This window comes from Balaenoptera borealis, assembly GCF_965194805.1.
Source record: "Balaenoptera borealis genome assembly, chromosome: 12".
Lineage (NCBI taxonomy): Eukaryota > Metazoa > Chordata > Mammalia > Artiodactyla > Balaenopteridae > Balaenoptera > Balaenoptera borealis.
In genome coordinates, this window is record NC_138869.1 from 56,612,965 (window position 1) to 56,631,584 (window position 18,620).

The 18,620-nt window shown below is 42.1% G+C and overlaps 1 protein-coding gene across 6 annotated transcripts in view; it reads right to left on the reverse strand.

The window, feature by feature from the left end:
* The window catches only part of CNOT10 (CCR4-NOT transcription complex subunit 10), a 64,527-nt gene extending 47,881 nt beyond the window's left edge, over window positions 1–16,646 (reverse strand). For 3 of the 6 annotated variants that reach the window (XM_082348537.1, XM_082348536.1, XM_082348538.1), the window contains exons 1-3: window positions 16,340–16,499; window positions 3,812–3,906; window positions 2,742–2,903 (exon numbers count right to left, since the gene is read on the reverse strand). In XM_082348537.1, the coding sequence (XP_082204663.1) occupies window positions 2,742–2,903; window positions 3,812–3,906; window positions 16,340–16,361 (279 nt within the window). In that variant the 5' untranslated portion in view covers window positions 16,362–16,499. Of the gene's footprint in view, window positions 1–2,741; window positions 2,904–3,811; window positions 3,907–16,339 lie in introns of all 6 variants that reach the window. The other 3 variants (XM_082348540.1, XM_082348535.1, XM_082348539.1) reach the window with 3 other exon arrangements.
* Between the last annotated feature and the right edge of the window lie 1,974 nt (window positions 16,647–18,620).

Here is an 18,620-nt window from a genome sequence, read left to right on the forward strand (position 1 = left end):
GCTGGGACTTCCCTGGCGGTGCAGTGGTTAAGAATCCGCCTGCCAATGCAGGGGACATGGGTTTGATCCCTGGTCCAGGAAGATCCCACATGCCGCGGAGCAACTAAGCCCATGTGCCGCAACTACTGAGCCCACACGCCTAGAGCCCGTGCTCCGCAACAAGAGAAGCCACCGCAATGAGAAGCCCGTGCACCACAACGAAGAGTAGCCCCTGCCTGGTGCAACTAGAGAAAGCCCAAAAGCAGCAACGAAGACCCAACGCAGCCAAAAATTAAAAAAAAAAAAAAAAAAAAAAAAGGCTGATGAAAGGATTTCAAAAAACAGTTGTCTTGGCTTAACAGGAAGTTTGCAGGAACCTCTTATTCTTTATGTTTTTTAAAATTAATTAATTATTTTATTTATTTTTGGACGCACTGGGTCTCCATTGCTGCATGTGGGGTTTCTCTAGTTGTGGCGAGCGGGGGCTACTCTTCGTTATGGTGCATGGGCTTCTCATTGTGGTGGCTTCTCTTATAGTGGAGCATGGGCTCTAGGCGCGTGGGCTTCAGTAGTTGTGGCACGCAGGCTCAGTAGTTGTGGCTCTCGGGCTCTAGAGAGCAGGCTCAGTGGTTGTGGCACACAGGCTTAGTTGCTCCGTGGGATGTGGGATCTTCCTGGACCAGGGATCGAACCCATGTCCCCTACATTGGCAGGCGGATTCTTAACCACTGTGCCACCAGGGAAGTCCCCAGGAGCCTCTTATTCTAAAAAAGGTTTTCAGGATGAACTTGTACTCAAAGCCCAAATTAATGTTCCTTGCAAGAAACTGTCTATGGGGTTGTAGGGCGCAAGTACTAGACATCAGCAAACATCATCTTTCCTTTGATTCTGGAGCTCCAGATAAATCATGGTTAATAAGACTAGAGCAATGATGTAATGTGATGACATATACATTTATAGAGACTGAGGCAGTTATGAGAAGAGGCTCAAGAGTCAGAAGGTCTGGTTCCAATCCTGCTTCTCCCCTTCCTAGCTGTAAATATTAAAATTAATAGGCTCTCTAAACCTCAATTTAAAATTGAGATAGGGGACTTCCCTGGTGGTCCAGTGGTTAAGAATCAGCCTTCTAGTGCAAGGGAAACAGGTTCGATCCCTGGTCGGGGAACTAAGATCCCACATGCCGAGGGGCAACTAAGACCTCACGCTGCAACTACTGAGGCCGCGCGCTCTGGAGCCTGTGCACAACTAGAGAGCCCATGTGCTGCAACTAGAAAGCCTGTGCGCCGCAAGGAAGGATCCCGCATGCTGCAACGAAGATCCTGCATGCCACAACTAAGACCCACTGCAGCCAAATAAATAAATAAAGTATTAAAAAAATAAAAAATTGAGATAACAAATACCTACCACAAGGGTTGAATGTGAGGATTATATGAGATATGACATAAAAAGCACTTAATATGAAATATGGGATCAAGTAATAACCATTTAATAAATGTTGGCTATTATTCTCCTTTTCATTGACGAATTTTAATAGGGTTGAAAAATTACTTTACTCCTATAAAGAGTCATGAAGAACCTGAAGGGGTCTCTTATTTCTAACCATGTCACATTTTAGGTGATGCTTCCACAGTATGGTGGTACTCATGAATCCAGGACAGGGGCTCAAAAAGGTCTCAAGAGCTTGTACAGCATGAAGCAGTAATTAAAAACACAAACAGAACTGGGTTCATGTAGCTCTTATTACTTAAAAGCTTTGTGTCTTTTGACAATTTATCCAAGCCATCTGTACCTCAGCTTTCCCATCTGTAAAATGAGAAAAAATATAGTAGCTACTTCACAGGGCTACTGGGAAGAATAAGTGAGATGTCCTATACGAGGTTCTTAGTTACGTAAGGTCTTGTTACACAGTAAGCACTAAAGGTCTGCTATTAGCCCTCTTGCATATCAAAGGTCTACCCTTGTGATGCTGTTATGCCCAATGACCAAGGCAAGTCCCAAACCATATATAAATCAGAATATCTTCTATTTGATCAGTTAATCATCTCCTAATTCAAAATGCTAAAACAGTTTGACATTATTATTAACAATCAGATCTTTGCAGTTATAAATAAGATAAAATCTCGGCAGCTACTCTTCTATTTCAATTCTTTCTCAAAACTCCAAAGCTCATTCAAATTTTGTGTATTAGCTTATTCTGTTCAAGTTCAAAACCAATAAAAGGACTTCCCTGGTGGCACAGCGGTTAAGAATCCGCCTGCCAATGCAAGGGACACGGGTTCGAGCCTGATCTGGGAAGATCGCCCATGCCGTGGAGCAACTAAGCCCGTGTGCCACAACTACTGAGCCTGCGTTCTAGAGCCCGCAAGCCACAACTACTGAGCCCATGTGCCACAACTACTGAAGCCTGAGCGCCTAGAGCCTGTGCTCCGCAACGAGAAGCCACGACAATGAGAAGAAGCCTGTGCACTGCAACAAAGAGTAGCCCCCGCTCGCTGCAACTAGAGAAAGCCTGTGCACAGCAACGAAGATCCAATGCAGCCAAAAAAAAAAAAAAACAATAGAAAATAAAATCACACAACATACCTTTCATTTCATGGAGTAAGAATTTTATACAAATAAAATTAATAGCAACAAATGTTTTATATTAGAAATTATGCTATTAATATCAGATAAGAAGTCAAATTAATTTTACTTAACTAACTTTATTTCACAATCTAGAGAGCACCACAATATTTTTATAATGAAATTCATTTATGTATCACCTGATTCTTCAGCTGGTTAAGTGTCTGTCTTAAACTATCTGTTGTTGTCTGGCTACTTTTGAAAAACTCAGCTACTGCTGTATTCAAAATTATTTTATAATCGTCTTTGTTTATATCTTGTAGGCAGGCAAGATGTTGCAGACAGACATCATAATTTCCAGCCTAAAACAAAAACACACAAACAAAATTACATACCAACTTTAAGAACTATACATTCATTTCCAAATATATTTCATTGATCTTTATTTAAAAATTCTTACAAAGACAGATATAATTCCCCTAAATATACTAATTAAAGTCACTAGATGAAGTGAGAGTCATGCCAATTAAGAAACTGTGATATGTCAATTATATCTCAATAAAACGGAAAAAAAATTGTGGATACTTATTTCCTAAGAATGAAACTCTAACAGTGATACATGTGCATTATATCTACAAGACACACACACACATATGGGTATGTAATACACCTATATATAATATATATTATAATCAGATAGAATATATATTAGTACATATTGCTAGCAAGGTATAATAGCCAAGGCTAGCCAAGAAAGGTAGTATGATTAATTACTCCAAATTTTAATTTCTAGTATACTTGGAATACCCAAGTATCAAGTTCTTCCACTTACATGTATGTAACTTGATAATAAAATAATGTTTTTTTTCATGTCGTTTAATGTCAGAAAAGTTAAAGTTTTGACAATAAACTTTTGGGGTTCCATTTTAAAGCACAGTCAAGGAAGAGAATTGAAGAGAGTAGTAAAATGAAAAGACTGACCCACATATTTACAAATCTAAACTTAAGAGACTTAAAAACAACATTATGACAGTTAAAATATGTTTATGGAAACACAAAAAGTTGGAAATGGCTCAAATTACTCCCATTCCTTTCACCATATTTAAACTCTAAAATTAAAAAAAAATTTTTTAAACCTAAACCTACTCTCTAAACTTAAAACTCTGGAATCAGTACAGAACAAAAATTATAAATTAAAAAATTCACTGTGAAAATATTCATGCTTGACAGTTACTAAAAATGGAACAGATTAAGAGAAACCATTTCTTACTGTAAAAGCCTGGAAAGCACTGGTGGACAACTCCTTCTCTTGATCAGTGATCCCAGAGGACTGACCTGTCCCTTCATGTTTCTCTGCTCCCTGATCTGCAAACACACAAGTTTTATAGTTCTTTAGAAATAACAGTAATAACAGCAGTGAATGTGTCCCTAGTTTTCTTCTTCATTGTCTTCTTCCTAATGAAGTTGCCAAAGTTAGACCTCTCTCAACCACAATGGCTATTAGTGTCATAAGTGAGGAAGAAGCCATTCCTTCGAAAACTTAAGAAATGTTTCCTTTTGCTGTGGAAATCCTTATGTAAGGATTACAGCTCTGTCCGTCAGGTCATTCAGGCTGAGAATATTGTGTTCTCTTAAAAATATTAGATCTGTCCCCCAGCCATATACCAAAAATCCCACATATTCAAGAAAATATGCCAGGCCCTGCAGACACAAGGATTATAAATACATATACAATGCCTTCAAAAAGTTTATAATCCAGTTGGAACACAGCAACATTTAACAATGAGAAAACTACATTGATAAGAACTCATAGGTAATTTCCAGGCAAAGAAATCCAAAAGCCAAGATTAATACATTTAAAAAGCTTCCTTGGGGGCTTCCCTGGTGGCGCAGTGGTTGAGAATCCACCTGCCAATGCAGGGGACACGGGTTCAATCCCTGGTCCAGGAAGATCCCACATGCCATGGGGCAGCTAAGCCTGTGCGCCACAACTACTGAGCCTGCGCGCTAGAGCCCACGAGCCACAACTACCGAGCCTGCGTGCCACAACTACTGAAGCCCGCGCACCTGGAGCCCGTGCTCCGCAGTGGGGGAGGCCACCGCAGTGAGAAGTCCGCGCACGGCAACGAAGAGTAGCCCCCGCTCGCCGCAACTAGAGAGAGCCCGCGCGCAGCAACGAAGACCCAACGCAGCCAAAAATAAATTAATTAATTAATTAAAAAAAAAAAAAAAAAAAAGCTTCCTTGGGACTTCCCTGGTGGTCCAGTGGTTAAGAAACCGCCTTCCAATGCAGGGGACGTGGGTTCAATCCCTGGTTGGGGAACTAAGATCTCACATGCCGCAGGGCAACAAAGCCCACACCCCACAACTAGAGAGCCCGTACGCTGCAACTACCGAGCCCACATGCTCTGGAGCCTGCGTGCCACAACTAGAGAAGCCTGCGCGCCACAACTAGAGAGAAGCCCATGCGCCCAACGAAGAGCCCGTGCACCACAATGAAAAGATCCTGTTTGCTGCAACTAAGACCCTACACAGCCAAAAAAACAATTTTTAAAAAAGCTTCCTTAACAGAACTGTCCATGTACATTCTAATATTCACAATTTCTACCCAATATACTCTTTAAAAAATTAGATTTTTTTAAATTTAAAAAATAAACATAAAAATCTCAGCTGAACCAAGTCTTAAACTACTCAAGGACAACACCTGTTGGGTCTGAGCGTAAACTGGTTAAGACCTCCTGGTAAGGAATTGCCAATACCTGTCTATGTACATAGCCTTGACCAAACAATCCCACTTCTAGGTATTTACTCTACAAATACACAGAGATGCTCACTGTAGCACTATTTATAAAAGTGAATGTCTAGAAATAACACAACTAGAGATATCCTTAAATATCCCTCAGTTAAGAAATTGCTAACTATATATTCCAATTTAAAAAAAATTGCTAACTAAAGCATGGTATAGGAATACAATGGCACACTAAACAACTGTTAAAGAAGCTGAGTCTACATGTGTTGACATGGAAAAATATCTTCAACATCTTAAAGGAACAGACTGCAAACAGTTTTTTAATTAATTAATTAATTGATTAATTTTTGGCTGCATTGGGTCTTCGTTGCTGCACGCAGGCTTTCTCTAGTTGCGGGAAGCGGGGGCTACTCTTCATTGCGGTGTGCGGGCTTCTCATTGCGGTGGCTTCTCTTGTTGTGGGGCATGGGCTCTAGGAGCGTGAGCTCAGTAGTTGTGGCTAGCGGGCTCAGTAGCTGTGGTGCACGGCCTTAGCTGCTCCGCAGCATGTGGGATCTTCCCCTTCCCGGACCAGGGATCGAACCCGTGTCCCCTGCATTGGCAGGTGGATTCCTTCCTTCCTTATTTATTTACTTATTTTTGGCTGAGTTGGGTCTTTGTTGCTGCGCACGGGCTTTCTCTAGTTGCAGCGAGCGGGGGCTACTCTTCGTTGAGGTGTGCGGGCTTCTCACTGCGGTGGCTTCTCTGGCTGTGGAGCATGGGCTCTAGGCGTGATGGCTTCAGTAGTTGGGGCTCACAGACTCTAGAGCACAGGGTCAGTAGTTGTGGCACACGGGCTTAGTTGCTCCGCGGCACGTGGGATCTTCCTGGACAGGGCTCGAAGCCGTGTCCCCTGCATTGGCAGGTGGATTCTTAACCACTGCGCCACCAGGGAAGTCCTGCAAACAGTATTATACAACTGAACTTCATGTTTTGTAAAGATATATACATAGATATGTACTTCTGAATATGTACAGAATAAACTTTGGAAGGATATACATCAAACTCAGTGATTACCTTCAGGGAGTGGGATGGAAGAGGGAGAGATTTTACTTCCCTTCCTATTCCTTTCAATCGTGAAACTGAGCAGGACCCTGTCTGTGGGGCCCTCCTGGATACAAAAACCCTTCCAAACACCCCTCCCACCCTGTTTTCTTGTTTGTAGAAAAAAGCTTCAGGCTCCTAGACCTTTCCTGAGTACCAAAGGGCAGATTCAAACAGTAATTAGAGAAGGGAGGGAATGCAGAAACAAAGGTGGAGCAGTCAAGAAACAACAGTGCAGAGTCCTGGTTCCTCCTCAAGGAATATATATAACACATCTCTTGAGTTCTTCTGCAGGAACTAAGGCCCCCACACAGGTGGAGGATGGTAACTTCAGGCTGAGCACAAGATTCCTGGACACCACCCTGTTACCTCACTACCAACCAATCAGAAGAAAGCCACACACCCTGCAGCCCTCACCCCAAATTTTGCCTATTAAAAACTTTTTTCCAAAAACCATCAGGGAGTTTGGGTTTTTTGAATACAAGCCACCCAATGTCCTTGCTCGGCCCTGCAGTAAACCTTTCTCTGCTCCAAACTCTGACATTTCGGTTTGTTTGGCCTCACTGTGCTTCAGGCATATGAACTTGCATTTGACAACACTTGTTTAAATTTTTATAATTTACATGGGTTACCTTTTTTTTTAAGTTTTAGTTTTAAATGCCTGCCTAAAACTAATACAAGGTTTTAGAATTCAGATAAGGGGTTACCTTCAGGAGTCTAGTGGCTGCAAGATGCATGGGGTGGAGAGTGGGGGGTGCTTCTGGGTGTGTGAGAATTCATTAAACTGTATGTACACTTATGATGTGAGCATTTTTTGATAACCACCTAGAAACCTGTTTTCCAGGATCATTTCAACAAATGAGTCCTCAGTAGAGCTGACTTTGGGAAGCCCTGGCCTGGCACATATCAGCAGTAAGCAAAGACCCCCAATTTCCCTCTGTTAAGATGACATCATGGTATAATGAAAACAAACGTCTTGGAATCAGTCACATCTTCAGTCTGGTCTCCCCTTGACCATCTAACTCTCTTAACTAAATATTAGCTTCCTTCCCCCTTTCCTTTTGACAGAACAACTAAGGATTCCATTGTGGGTTTTTTTTTTTGTTTTTTGTTTTACAAAATACTTATTCCTGCACCTTAAACATACAAATAAACAGTGAAATTAGATTTAGTGTGAACAGCTCCACAGATCACTGCAAAACCCCTATTATTACAATACTCTTGAGAATCACCACTTACACTTAAAAACAAAATATAATTTGTGCTTAAGTGAACTTATCTAAGACTTAGATCTGCCCTACAAAAAAAGGTATTCTGGTATTTGGGGTTTTTTTGGGTTTTTTTGTTTTTGTTTTTTTAGAGGTAAATTTTATTCACAGTGTTGTTTTTTTTTAATATTTATTTTTTTAATTTATTTATTTTTATTTTTGCCTGCATTGGGTCTCAGTTGCAGCATGCGAGATCTTTATTGTGGCACGTGGGATCTTTTCACTGCAGCACATGAGCTCCTCTCTAGTTGCGGTGTGCGGGCTTTCTCTTCTCTAGTTGTGGTGCATGGTCTCTAGGGTGCATGGGCTCTGTAGTTGTGGTGCGCGGGCTCCAGAGCGTGAGTGCTCTGTAGTTTGAGGCACACGGGATCTCTAGTTGAGGTGCGCAGGCTCAGCAGTTGTGGCGCATGGGCTTAGTTGCCCCGCGGCATGTGGGATCTTAGTTCCCTGAGAAGGGATCAAACCCGCGTCCCTTTCATTGCAGGATGGATTCTTTGCCACTGGACCACCAGGGAAGTCCCTGGCATTGGGGTTTATTAGAAGTGTTACCTCTGATAATTAAAGTTAGATAAATTAGTATTTCATTTCCACTTTTGCATACAAATAAATAAGAATTTATTCGTAACAGGGAGGACAAAAACCTAACAGTTTAATGGAGAGAGCTCACTGGTTTAAGAGGACCCTGTCAAACAGCTTTTTCTTTAGAAAGCCAGTAACAGTGAGTTACTGTTAACTGTTTACACAATACACCTGCTTTGCAAAACTTTCAGGTGCACAATAACAGTAAGGACCATTTTCTTTAAAATGTGTAAAAATGGGGACACAGGATTTCAGGATCCCAGAAAGCCAGGTATGAGTTTAGATTGAGACAGAACCTCAACTCTAGGTATATTCATCGTAAAATTTTAACAATGAACGTAAATACTTTGAAATTTTTTAGGAAACCTAAGGTGTTAAAAAACTTTATCTCCCCTCATAAAGAAGTACACTAAATTTAAACCAAATGCCCAAAATTCTTAGTTTGCCATTAAGTTATCTCCATAGTTTCTTCTAAAATATAGCCTCTCTAAATTAGATGACATTCTTTAATGGGACTTCTTGGCCCAATTGTCATTTATAAATTATGATTATAAATACAAGGCAGAGGGAAACACCCAACAATTCACCAAGGCACTGAAGAGTTTAAGCTTCCACTTTCCACCAGAAGCAGATTGGCTTATGTGGCCACTGCTATCATTATCCTCTAGGAACTGTAAAAGTCTTCTAAAATCTTCCAAATAAGGAAAGAAGCTAACTTTAATAAGCTAGACTCTAAGGATGACAAGAGTCTCTGAAATAGACATTTTAGAGAACTGAGCTCAGTAAACAGCCTTTTACATGTTAACCAGCTATTATTTTACCTACGTTCTTTTACTTCAAGATAAAACTAGGGGAAAAAAACCCCACTCCAACAGGATTACTATTCCTATTTTCCTTATCTTTCTGCACTTTTCAAGTTTTCTGCAAGGAACAGGTATTATTTTCACAATCAGTCTTTAAAACATTCACTTTCTTAGTAACTACTGACTTCTTACCAGAAAGAGGCTGCACATAATTCCACAACGTGTCTTTATTTGTCCAGAAATAGTCTCTCTTGCCAATTGAAAGAGTATATGACCGTTCATCCATAAACCTGACCTTCCTTCTACTCTGGCCTAATGAACAGGGCTGACCATCTAGGCGAACAGAGCTCATCGGCACATAGACCTTGATGCTTTTTAAGCCAACAGGCTTCATTTCTAACCAAACAATTAGGTCTAGACTAAGTAGAAAAGAAACATACTGCTTTTCCAAAACTGGAAAAAGTCAGTTAACGGAAAGCCCAGACACATTCCAACACAGAATGTTAAGAATTCAAATCTGATTGGAGGGGTTTCCCTGGTGGCACAGTGGTTAAGAATCCGCCTGCCAATGCGGGGGACATGGTTTCGAGCCCTGGTCCGGGAAGATCTCACATGCCGGGGAGCAACTAGGCCCGTGCGTCACAACTACTGAGCCTGCGCTCTAGAGCCCGTGAGCCACGACTACTGAGCCTGTGAGCCACAACTACTGAAGCCCACGCGCCTAGAGCCCGTGCTCCACAACAAGAGAAGCCACCGCAATGAGAAGCCCGCACACCACAATGAAGAGCAGCCCCCTCTCGCCGCAACTAGAGAAAGCCTGCGTGCAGCAAGGAAGACCCAACACAGCCAAAAATAAATAAATAAAACAAATAAATTTATTAAAAAAAAATTCTGATTGGAGGATCTTCCACACAAGCTACACTTTTCAAAATACAGCTCCAATGATGTTCAAGAAAAGAAAAATTTTCCCAAAGTAAAAGAAATGCAGGCCTAAGGAAATCTACTGCTACTCTCGCAAAATAGTGTTGATGCGTTTGTGAAGGAAAAGTTTAAATAAGGAGGATGCCATTTCAAAGAAAAAGAATGCAGGTTTACTAAAGCCACCATCCAGCTAAGGTTCACACACCTCACGTGTGGTTTTCTATCACATGACTTAGCAAAGCCGTACATACGATGGCTGATTTCTCCATAGCTCAGAGCACTAACATGTGACCAGCAACGCTATAGACTTGAGCACCCTGTCCAGCAGTGCAGAAACAAAGAACAGAATACCAAGCTTCAGGAATATCAGCACACTTTGGGAAAGACAGGCAAAGCAGAATGCTACCAGTGCTGATGACTGTTTTTATTTTCATATCTGAGAGTAGTTTTTATGCATGGAGAAGAGATTTACTCTAGTTTTCAAATATTAACACTTATTAATTTACAGTTCAGAATGACTAGATTTTCCTCAAACTTTTACATTCAATGTCGACATCTTACTCTATTTGGATTTTTCATTTTAAAGGGCTGTGATGAATGTTTGATTTCACTTACACCTTCAAACAAAATTATAACTATTTTAAATAATTTAATATATTCCATTTTAACTACAACCTTAAAACATTTTAAGTACAGCCTTTGACTTAAAAAGACAAAATTTCTGAGAACTCAAATAACTTATAAATCTAAAAAATTAAGCTTACTGAAAACAGTGACTCTTTAATGTCCATGCAATAACATAGTAAGGCCTCAACTTATATTCACAAATATAAATCAATTATTCATTTTAAATTGGAATCATAAGACTCTAAATTCTTAAACATTAAAAACACCTAAAATACCCAATGCAGAGGCTTCTCTGGTGGCGCAGTGGTTAAGAATCTGCCTGCCAATGCAGGGAACATAGGTTTGAGCCCTGGTCCAGGAAGATCCCACATGCTGCGGAGCAACTGGGCCCGTGCACCACAACTACTGAGGCTGCGCCCTAGCGCCTGCGAGCCACAACTACTGAGCCCGCATGCCACAACGACTGAGCCCACGTGCCTAGAGCCCGTGCTCCGCAACAAAAGAAGCCACTGCAATGAGAAGCCTCCACACTGCAGAGTAGCCCCTGCTCTCCGCAACTAGAGAAAGCCCGCATGCAGCAACAAAGACCCAACGCAACCAAAAATAAATAAATAAATTTATAAAAAAATAAAATAAAATACCCAATGTAGGTCACTTAGAGAAGATACTTTATGTACAGACTCCATTAACTATACTTCAATTTAAAAAATGCACAGATTCTTTACTGGACCTTGAAAAAAGCAAATGGCAAGACAGTATTGCACAGTTTATTTCCTCATTTGCACGTGTGTGTGTGTATATATATATATATATATATATATATATATACACACACATATATATATTTTTTAGTCGATGTAAGCTTGGGTAGGCATAGAAAAAGTCTGGAAGAACACACAAACTCAGTGTTAGTTACCTGGACAGTGAGACTGGGTGGGTAGAAGTGATAGAGGACTTCATGTTTTTTACCTCATACAGTTAATAACAATAAAAAGGTTGGGGTGTTTTAAATAAAATAAAAATAGCCTTAACTTAAAGTTTTCCCATTTTGTTTGTTCTTCCTACCATTTTTACAGTCATCCTGGCTCAAAATGTCAAAGCCATCTTCAAGAACTCTTCTCCCGATTTCATATTACTCATCTGGTCTTGTCTTTCCCTTATTCATAATGTCATCAACCTTTTCCTATTAAGCCTACTACTGCCATCCTCACAGTCCAAATTCTCAGATAAATTCAAATCTAGGATTTTGCATCCTAACTCCAGCCACTTTCTCCTTTCAAATAACTATCAGAAGTAAAGTCAGGGCTTCCCTGGTGGCGCAGTGGTTGAGAATCTGCCTGCCAATGCAGGGGACACGGGTTCGAGCCCTGGTCTGGGAAGATCCCACGTGCTGCGGAGCAGCTGGGCCCGTGAGCCACAATTGCTGAGCCTGAGCGTCTGCAGCCTGTGCTCCGCAACGAGAGAGGCCGCGATAGTGAGAGGCCCGTGCACCGCGATGAAGAGTGGCCCCCACTTGCCACAACTAGAGAAAGCCCTCACACAGAAACGAAGACCCAACACAGCTATAAATAAAAAAAAAAAAAAAAAAAAAAAAGTAAAGTCAAATAAATCACCCTAAAATATTGCTGGTGTTTCACACCACTTTTATGTTACATAGGGACATGAACCTTGGAACTTTCAACTGCCCCTTCAATGTTTATCTTTGAATCATAAAGGGAAGATGGGATCAGGGTGGATGGGAACCCCCTCCCTTTATGATTTGGTTGAAATACAAATCAGGGTGTGAGAACTGCTGGCTGATCAGTCACTAAGAAGCCATGCAACCTAGAAGCACAGGTAAATTAGTTCTCCAGGAGGTGAGTCTTGACCAACTGGAAACAGGAAATGGGAGAAAGCTGGACAAATAAATCATCCCTTCTTTGTCTCTCATATGGACTATTCTAAAGTGTAATTTCTCCTCGAAAACCTTACAGAAAAGTCCCATATGCAAATGGCCTACTACGTCTCTTCACAGGTCACGGTGGAACAGTAGCTAGGGCTGTAATGTAGTTCATCTTCCTTTGCCTTCCTTCCTTCTCTCCCTCACCTTCACTATCCTGGGCTTGCACCTTCCAAAAAGTGAACACCTTAATAGGGTTCTGCTTCCCAGAGGATGTGGGCTAAAACATACAACTCACCTCAGCTGATCCTCACAAACTGTAACCTGGGGAGGTAAATAAACTAGAAAGCTATTAGGAATAAATTAGAAGATTATTAGGACCCCCATTTTACAAATGAAGAAACTGAGGCTCAACTCAGAACCTTTCCCAAGGAGCAAGGCTTTGTGTTCACCTACTACCCCCGATCAGTCACAAATTCTGCCAATTTTACTCCCTCAGCGATTCTCACACCTGCCTCTCCTCTCCATCAACCTCTACCCTAAAGTAATAATAGCCAGCAACTTTTTAAAACCAGGGCCTAACCTGAGCTCATTTAACCCTTTTCCAACACTGTGAGGTTGATGTAATTATCATTCTCATTCTCTACACAGGAAAGCTAAGGCTTAACAAAATGGTTTCTTAAAAAATACACAAATACCAAGTGATACAACTAGGATGAGCCTAGGCTGTCTGATTTCAAACTCCATGCTCCTAACTCTTCATCACTTCTTACCTGGTTCAGTTAAAACATGAACTAAATCACGAGATGCCCCTGCTGAAATCTCCCAATGGCTTCCCATTAGTTAGAAAGAAATTCCACCTTCTTCCATGGCCTACACAAGGCCTGACAGAAGCTGTACCCTGCCACAACTCTGACTTCGCCTCCTGCCGTGCTTCCTCTGCTCACTATGCTATAGATATGCTGAGTATAAATATGCTGGCTCTGATATGCCAGCCGTTGGTCTAGGCGCTGGAGACAGCACACGACTAACACAGACAAACGTGCCTGTCCTCAAGGGGCTTATGCTCCAGGGGTCTTCTTGCTGTCCAAGGGGTCTGTACAGTTGATGCTGCTCCCACCTGCATCATTCTTCCCCCATATGGCTGGCTCTTTCAGGTCTTTGTTCAAATGTCACCTCTAAGAGGGCCCTTCCTTCTCTAACCAATCCACTCAAAGTAGGGTCCCTGCTCTCAGTTATTCTCTATCCTTTTACTCGTTTTTTTCTTTTCTTCACAATATTCATCATAGCTTGAAATCCGAATTATTTCTTACTTTGTTTACATGTTTATCTGTCTTTCATACTACATTACAAGCTCCTCATGGACAGAGACTTCGCAGTGTCTGGCAGAGCAGGCTGCTGGTGAATATTTAATGAATAAATTAATATCACAACATGAGCTGGACTCATCTAGTTTCTGAGCTTCCAGTCTTGTTTCATTTAAATTCATCCTTGGACTTCCCTGGCGGTCCAGTGGTTAAGACTCCACGCTTCCACTGCACAGGGCACAGGTTTGATCCCTGACTGGGGAACTAAGATCTAAAGGCCGAGAGGTGAGGCCAAAAAAAAAATCCATTCTCTACCACAGTCAGTGTGATAAGGTCACTTACCTTCTTAAATCCTTTCATGGGCCTCTTTCTTACCTAATGAAGAACAAGCTCCGTGAAAAGGGTCTTGGGCTCAGGAGCTCAGAGTTGAAGCAGCATATAAACTAGATTTTGAATGAGGGGCATGTTCACCAGATAGAGAAGAGAAAGAAGGGCATCACTGCTCAGAAGCTCAAAAGAACAGGATACTTTCTAAGAATCATTTCTGGTGTGAAGAGCTAGATGTGATGATACAGAAGTATCAGATGGAAAAAAGATTGTGAAGAGCCTCACAAGTGACATTAAGGAGTGAGGATCTGATGCACAAAAAATGGCACAGTCTTAGAAAGTTGATAGGCAAGGAATGGTATGATCTAAGTAGTGTTTTAGAAATAAAGTGAAAACGCAGCAGTGAGAATGGACTGGATAGGAAGAGAGAAAACCATTCAGAAGGATGCTCGATGTGAAATAGACCACATCAAGAGACAAAGGCCAGATGTATACGTATAGCTGATTCACTGTGCTGTACAGCAGAAACTAACACAATGTTGTAAAGCAACTGTACTCCAATTTAAAAAAAAAAAAAAAAAAGAGAGATAAAGGCCAGAACAACAGCACTTGAAATGGGGATGCAGAGGAGGAGTGGAGAGATTCATGGGGCCACACTAAACACTCATCTACTTAATACAAATTCAACCTTATTATCTAGGTGGGAAGTTTCCTACATTGTGGCCTATAAGCTTAAACCAATCAAAGACATAGGCCCCAAATCACTCTGGACCTTATTCTTCTACTACATATATTACATAGCTCTTCCCAAATGGGAGTGCCACTATAATAGGGCTGACTCTAATGGACTGAATAGCAGGTCTTCAAAAGCAGGGAGTGTGTCATATCCATTTCTTTAATATCAAAGGCAGTGCCTGGCACTCAATTTTTGTGAACGAATGAATGAATAAGTAGAAGAATGCTTTATGACTGAGGTAGGACTTTAAAACGACATAGGTTTTAGGCCTAAAAAGGTCATTCCAGGCAAGTGCAATGGTATGGGTGAATAGAAATGGTAAACCTGGGGGAGAGACAATGTCCTAAACTAAGATGGAATATGTTGGTCCTCTTGGTCCAGCCTTGGATAGGCCATGCTTATTCCCTGCCTGGAACTTTCTCCCACCCACCCCTCCCCATTCCGTACGGCTCACCCCTTCATTTCACTGGGGGTGTCTGCTCAAATATCACCTCACCAGAGGCTTTCCCTGACCAGCCTACCTAAAATTCTCTAGCACCCTCTAAAGGTTTAGCCTCACTTTCTAAATCTTTTCTCTTGTTTTTCTTCTTAGTAGATAACTGAAAAGATGCTCTGACAATTTCATTCATCTGTACCTGTATTAGGCTTGGCTCACTTTAATTTCAAATCAAGTTCGTCAGTTATTGAGATCAGGACCTAATAAAAAACTTACAGCACATTGAGATTTTCTTCTCCTTTTTTAAAAAAATTAATTTTACTGTAAAAAGTCTAAGTGTTGACCACTTCTAAGTCCTGTCATTTAAGTTCCTTCCAACAAAACCTGGATGGATGCCACAGAGAACATTATTTTCTTACAGGAAATATACGCCAGACCGTCCCAGAGTAGGCAGGAAAGAATTTTATATTCCTCAATGGAGAAGATTCTAGGAATGGAGCAGTAATCCATAAAGAAAATCGTCGAGATTAACCTTGAGGGGAAAACAGGTTCTAAACGCAAGATATTATAGAGAGCACAGCTCGAAGTGAGACACGATAATGTTATGCTTATTTCAGTAAGTTGTTTTTACAAAGCTAATTACACAAGACGTCGCTGAGCATAGGCAGGCTGATGTGTCCGAAACCACCCAGATGAGTCCTAGCCCGAGCCGGGGGCATCAAGGTAGCTGCGTCTCCGGGGTGAACTTTCCTTGCTCTGCCTTCCTCAGTGGGAAGTCGAAAAGTCTGTGAAGCGGCCACCTAGATTTAAGCTTTTTAAACCAGAGATATTCCGGAGAGCCGGGCAAAGGCGGCCAGAAGCGGCTTCATATTGCACTTGGTAAGAAACTATCGGACCTTGGGCCCAAAGACTCACAGTAGCGACGGCCGAGGGAGGGGATGGGGGAGAGAAATGCACGCCCCAATTAGAGTCGCCCTGGAGTCCCCATCCCTCGTCCCCACCCGGGGCCCCGCCACAGCAGCATAGGGTCTGCCCGCCCCCGCGGGTCCCGCCGCCCCAGCGCGCGAGGCGCCGGCGCCTCACCTGCAGGCTTGTCTGCGGCCATCTTCCCGCCTCGGTTCGGGTCCTTCCCCTCAGGTGGCGTGGCCTCCACTCCAGCTGCCCGGCTGACCGCTATCCTGGACCTCGGAGGACGACCCTGCGCCCACCCCGGCTCCGGGCCCCTGGGTTCCGGCCTGGGGAGTGGGCAGACGGCGGGCTGAGGAAGTGACGAAGACTAGTTTGTGTCGTCTAGCAACAGCACCAGCATCTCCGCCCCGGGCGGCGCCACTACCTCCAGCCATGCACGGCTTCCGCCCCGCCGCGTCCCTTGACACACTACTTCCGGGGGCCGCGGCCGGCGTGGGAACTGCGGCTGGCCCCGCCCCACGCTGGCGTCCCCGGCGGCCCGCCCCCTGCGGCGTGAGCGCGCGCGCCCGGCCGGACGTGCGCTCACCCGCGCGTCTGCGCGTGTGTCTGGTGGGCTGGGCGAGAGTTGCGCGCCGCTGTCGTGTGCTTATCCTGGTGAGAATTCTCAAGTATCCGAGCTCTTGTCCCTCATTTTACATAAAACCACAGTAACTACACCTGACATCTATGTGGTAAGCAATGAGCCTTGCACTTGGCTTGTACACTTTTAATGATTTCTCACAGCTCTGTGAGAAGGCACAGTTGCGATTCCCCGTTTGAAAACAAAACGAAACATTTTATTTTAGAGGCTTTAGATTTAGAGAAAAATTGCAAAATGATACATGGAGCTCTTGTATACTCCTCACCTAGTTCCCCCTGTTGTGATCGTCTTGAATAATTATTACATTACTGTGGTACATCCATCACATATAAGAAACAACTTTGGTTGGTACATTACTATTAACTAAATTCAACATTTAAAAAATGAAAAAAACTTTTTTCAGTCAATGTCGCTTTTCTGTTCCAGGGTCTTGTCCAAGATACCACATTAAATTATTCATGTCTCCTTAGGCTTTTTTTTTTTGCGCTCTGCTGCGCCGCTTGCAGAATCGCAGAATCTTAGTTCTCCAACCAGGGATCGAACCTTGGCCAGCATCCAAGTCCTAACCACTGGACCGCTAGGGAATTCCCTCCTTAGGCTATTCTCGTCTGTAATCACTTCTCAGATTTTCCTTGTTCCTGATGACTTTAACAGCTTTGAAGAACACTGGTCAAGATTTTTGAAGAATGGACCTGGATTTGGGTGTATCCAGTGTTTTTCATGGTTAGACTAGGGTTACAGGTTTTTAGGAGAAAGACCACAGAGGTGACTTGCCATTCTCATCACATCAAGAGTACGAGCTAACAGAATGACTTACTGATGATGCTGACCTTGATCACCTGGCTCAGGTAGTGTTTGCCAGGCTTCTCCACTCTTAAGTCACCTCCCCACACTACTCTTTAGAATCATTAAGTGTAGCTCCCAGTCGAATGGTGGGGGGTGTTAAGCTCTGCCTCCTGCCATGGGGAGTCTGTGCATAAATTATCTTCTCTAAGGGAGATTCGTCTCTTCTCCTCCATTTAGTTACTTATTCAATTATATATTTATGTCCGTATGGACTCATGAATGTTTATTTTATTTATTTAAATTGAAGTATAGTTGATTTACAATGTTGTGTTAGTTTCTGGTGTACAGAAAAGTGATTCAGTTATCCATATATTTATTCTTTTTCATATTCTTTTCCATTGTGGTTTATTACATGATGTTGAATATAGTTCCCTGTGCTATACAGTAGGGCCTTGCTGTTTATCTGTTTTATACATAGTAGTTTGTATCTGCTAATCCCAAACTCCTAATTTATCCCTCCTCTGCTATCCCCTTTGGTAACCATAACTTTGTTTTCTATGTCTGTGAGTATGTTTCTGTTTTGTAAATAACTTCATTTATATCATATTTTAGATTCCACATATAAGTGATATCATATGATACTTGTCTTTCTCTCTCTGACTCACTTCACTTAGTATGACAATCTCTAGGTCCATCCATGTTGCTGCAAATGGCATTATTTCATTCTTTTTATGGCTGAGTATTATTCCATCGCATATATACACCACATCTTCTTTACATGAACATTTATTTTATATTGTGGTTATAATCCAATACTACATTATTTTGTTGCTCAAATTGTTTCAGCTTTGCTAGTTGGGAACCTTTTCAGGTTTGCTCCTATGTCCCTTTGACATGGTTGCTCATGTTTTAAAAAAACCTAAAAAATTCATATTAACATATACACAGAAAATGCACAAAGCATAAGCACAGTTTTTTGAATTTTCATCAACTAAACATATCCACATAACTAGCACCCAGAGAAAGGAC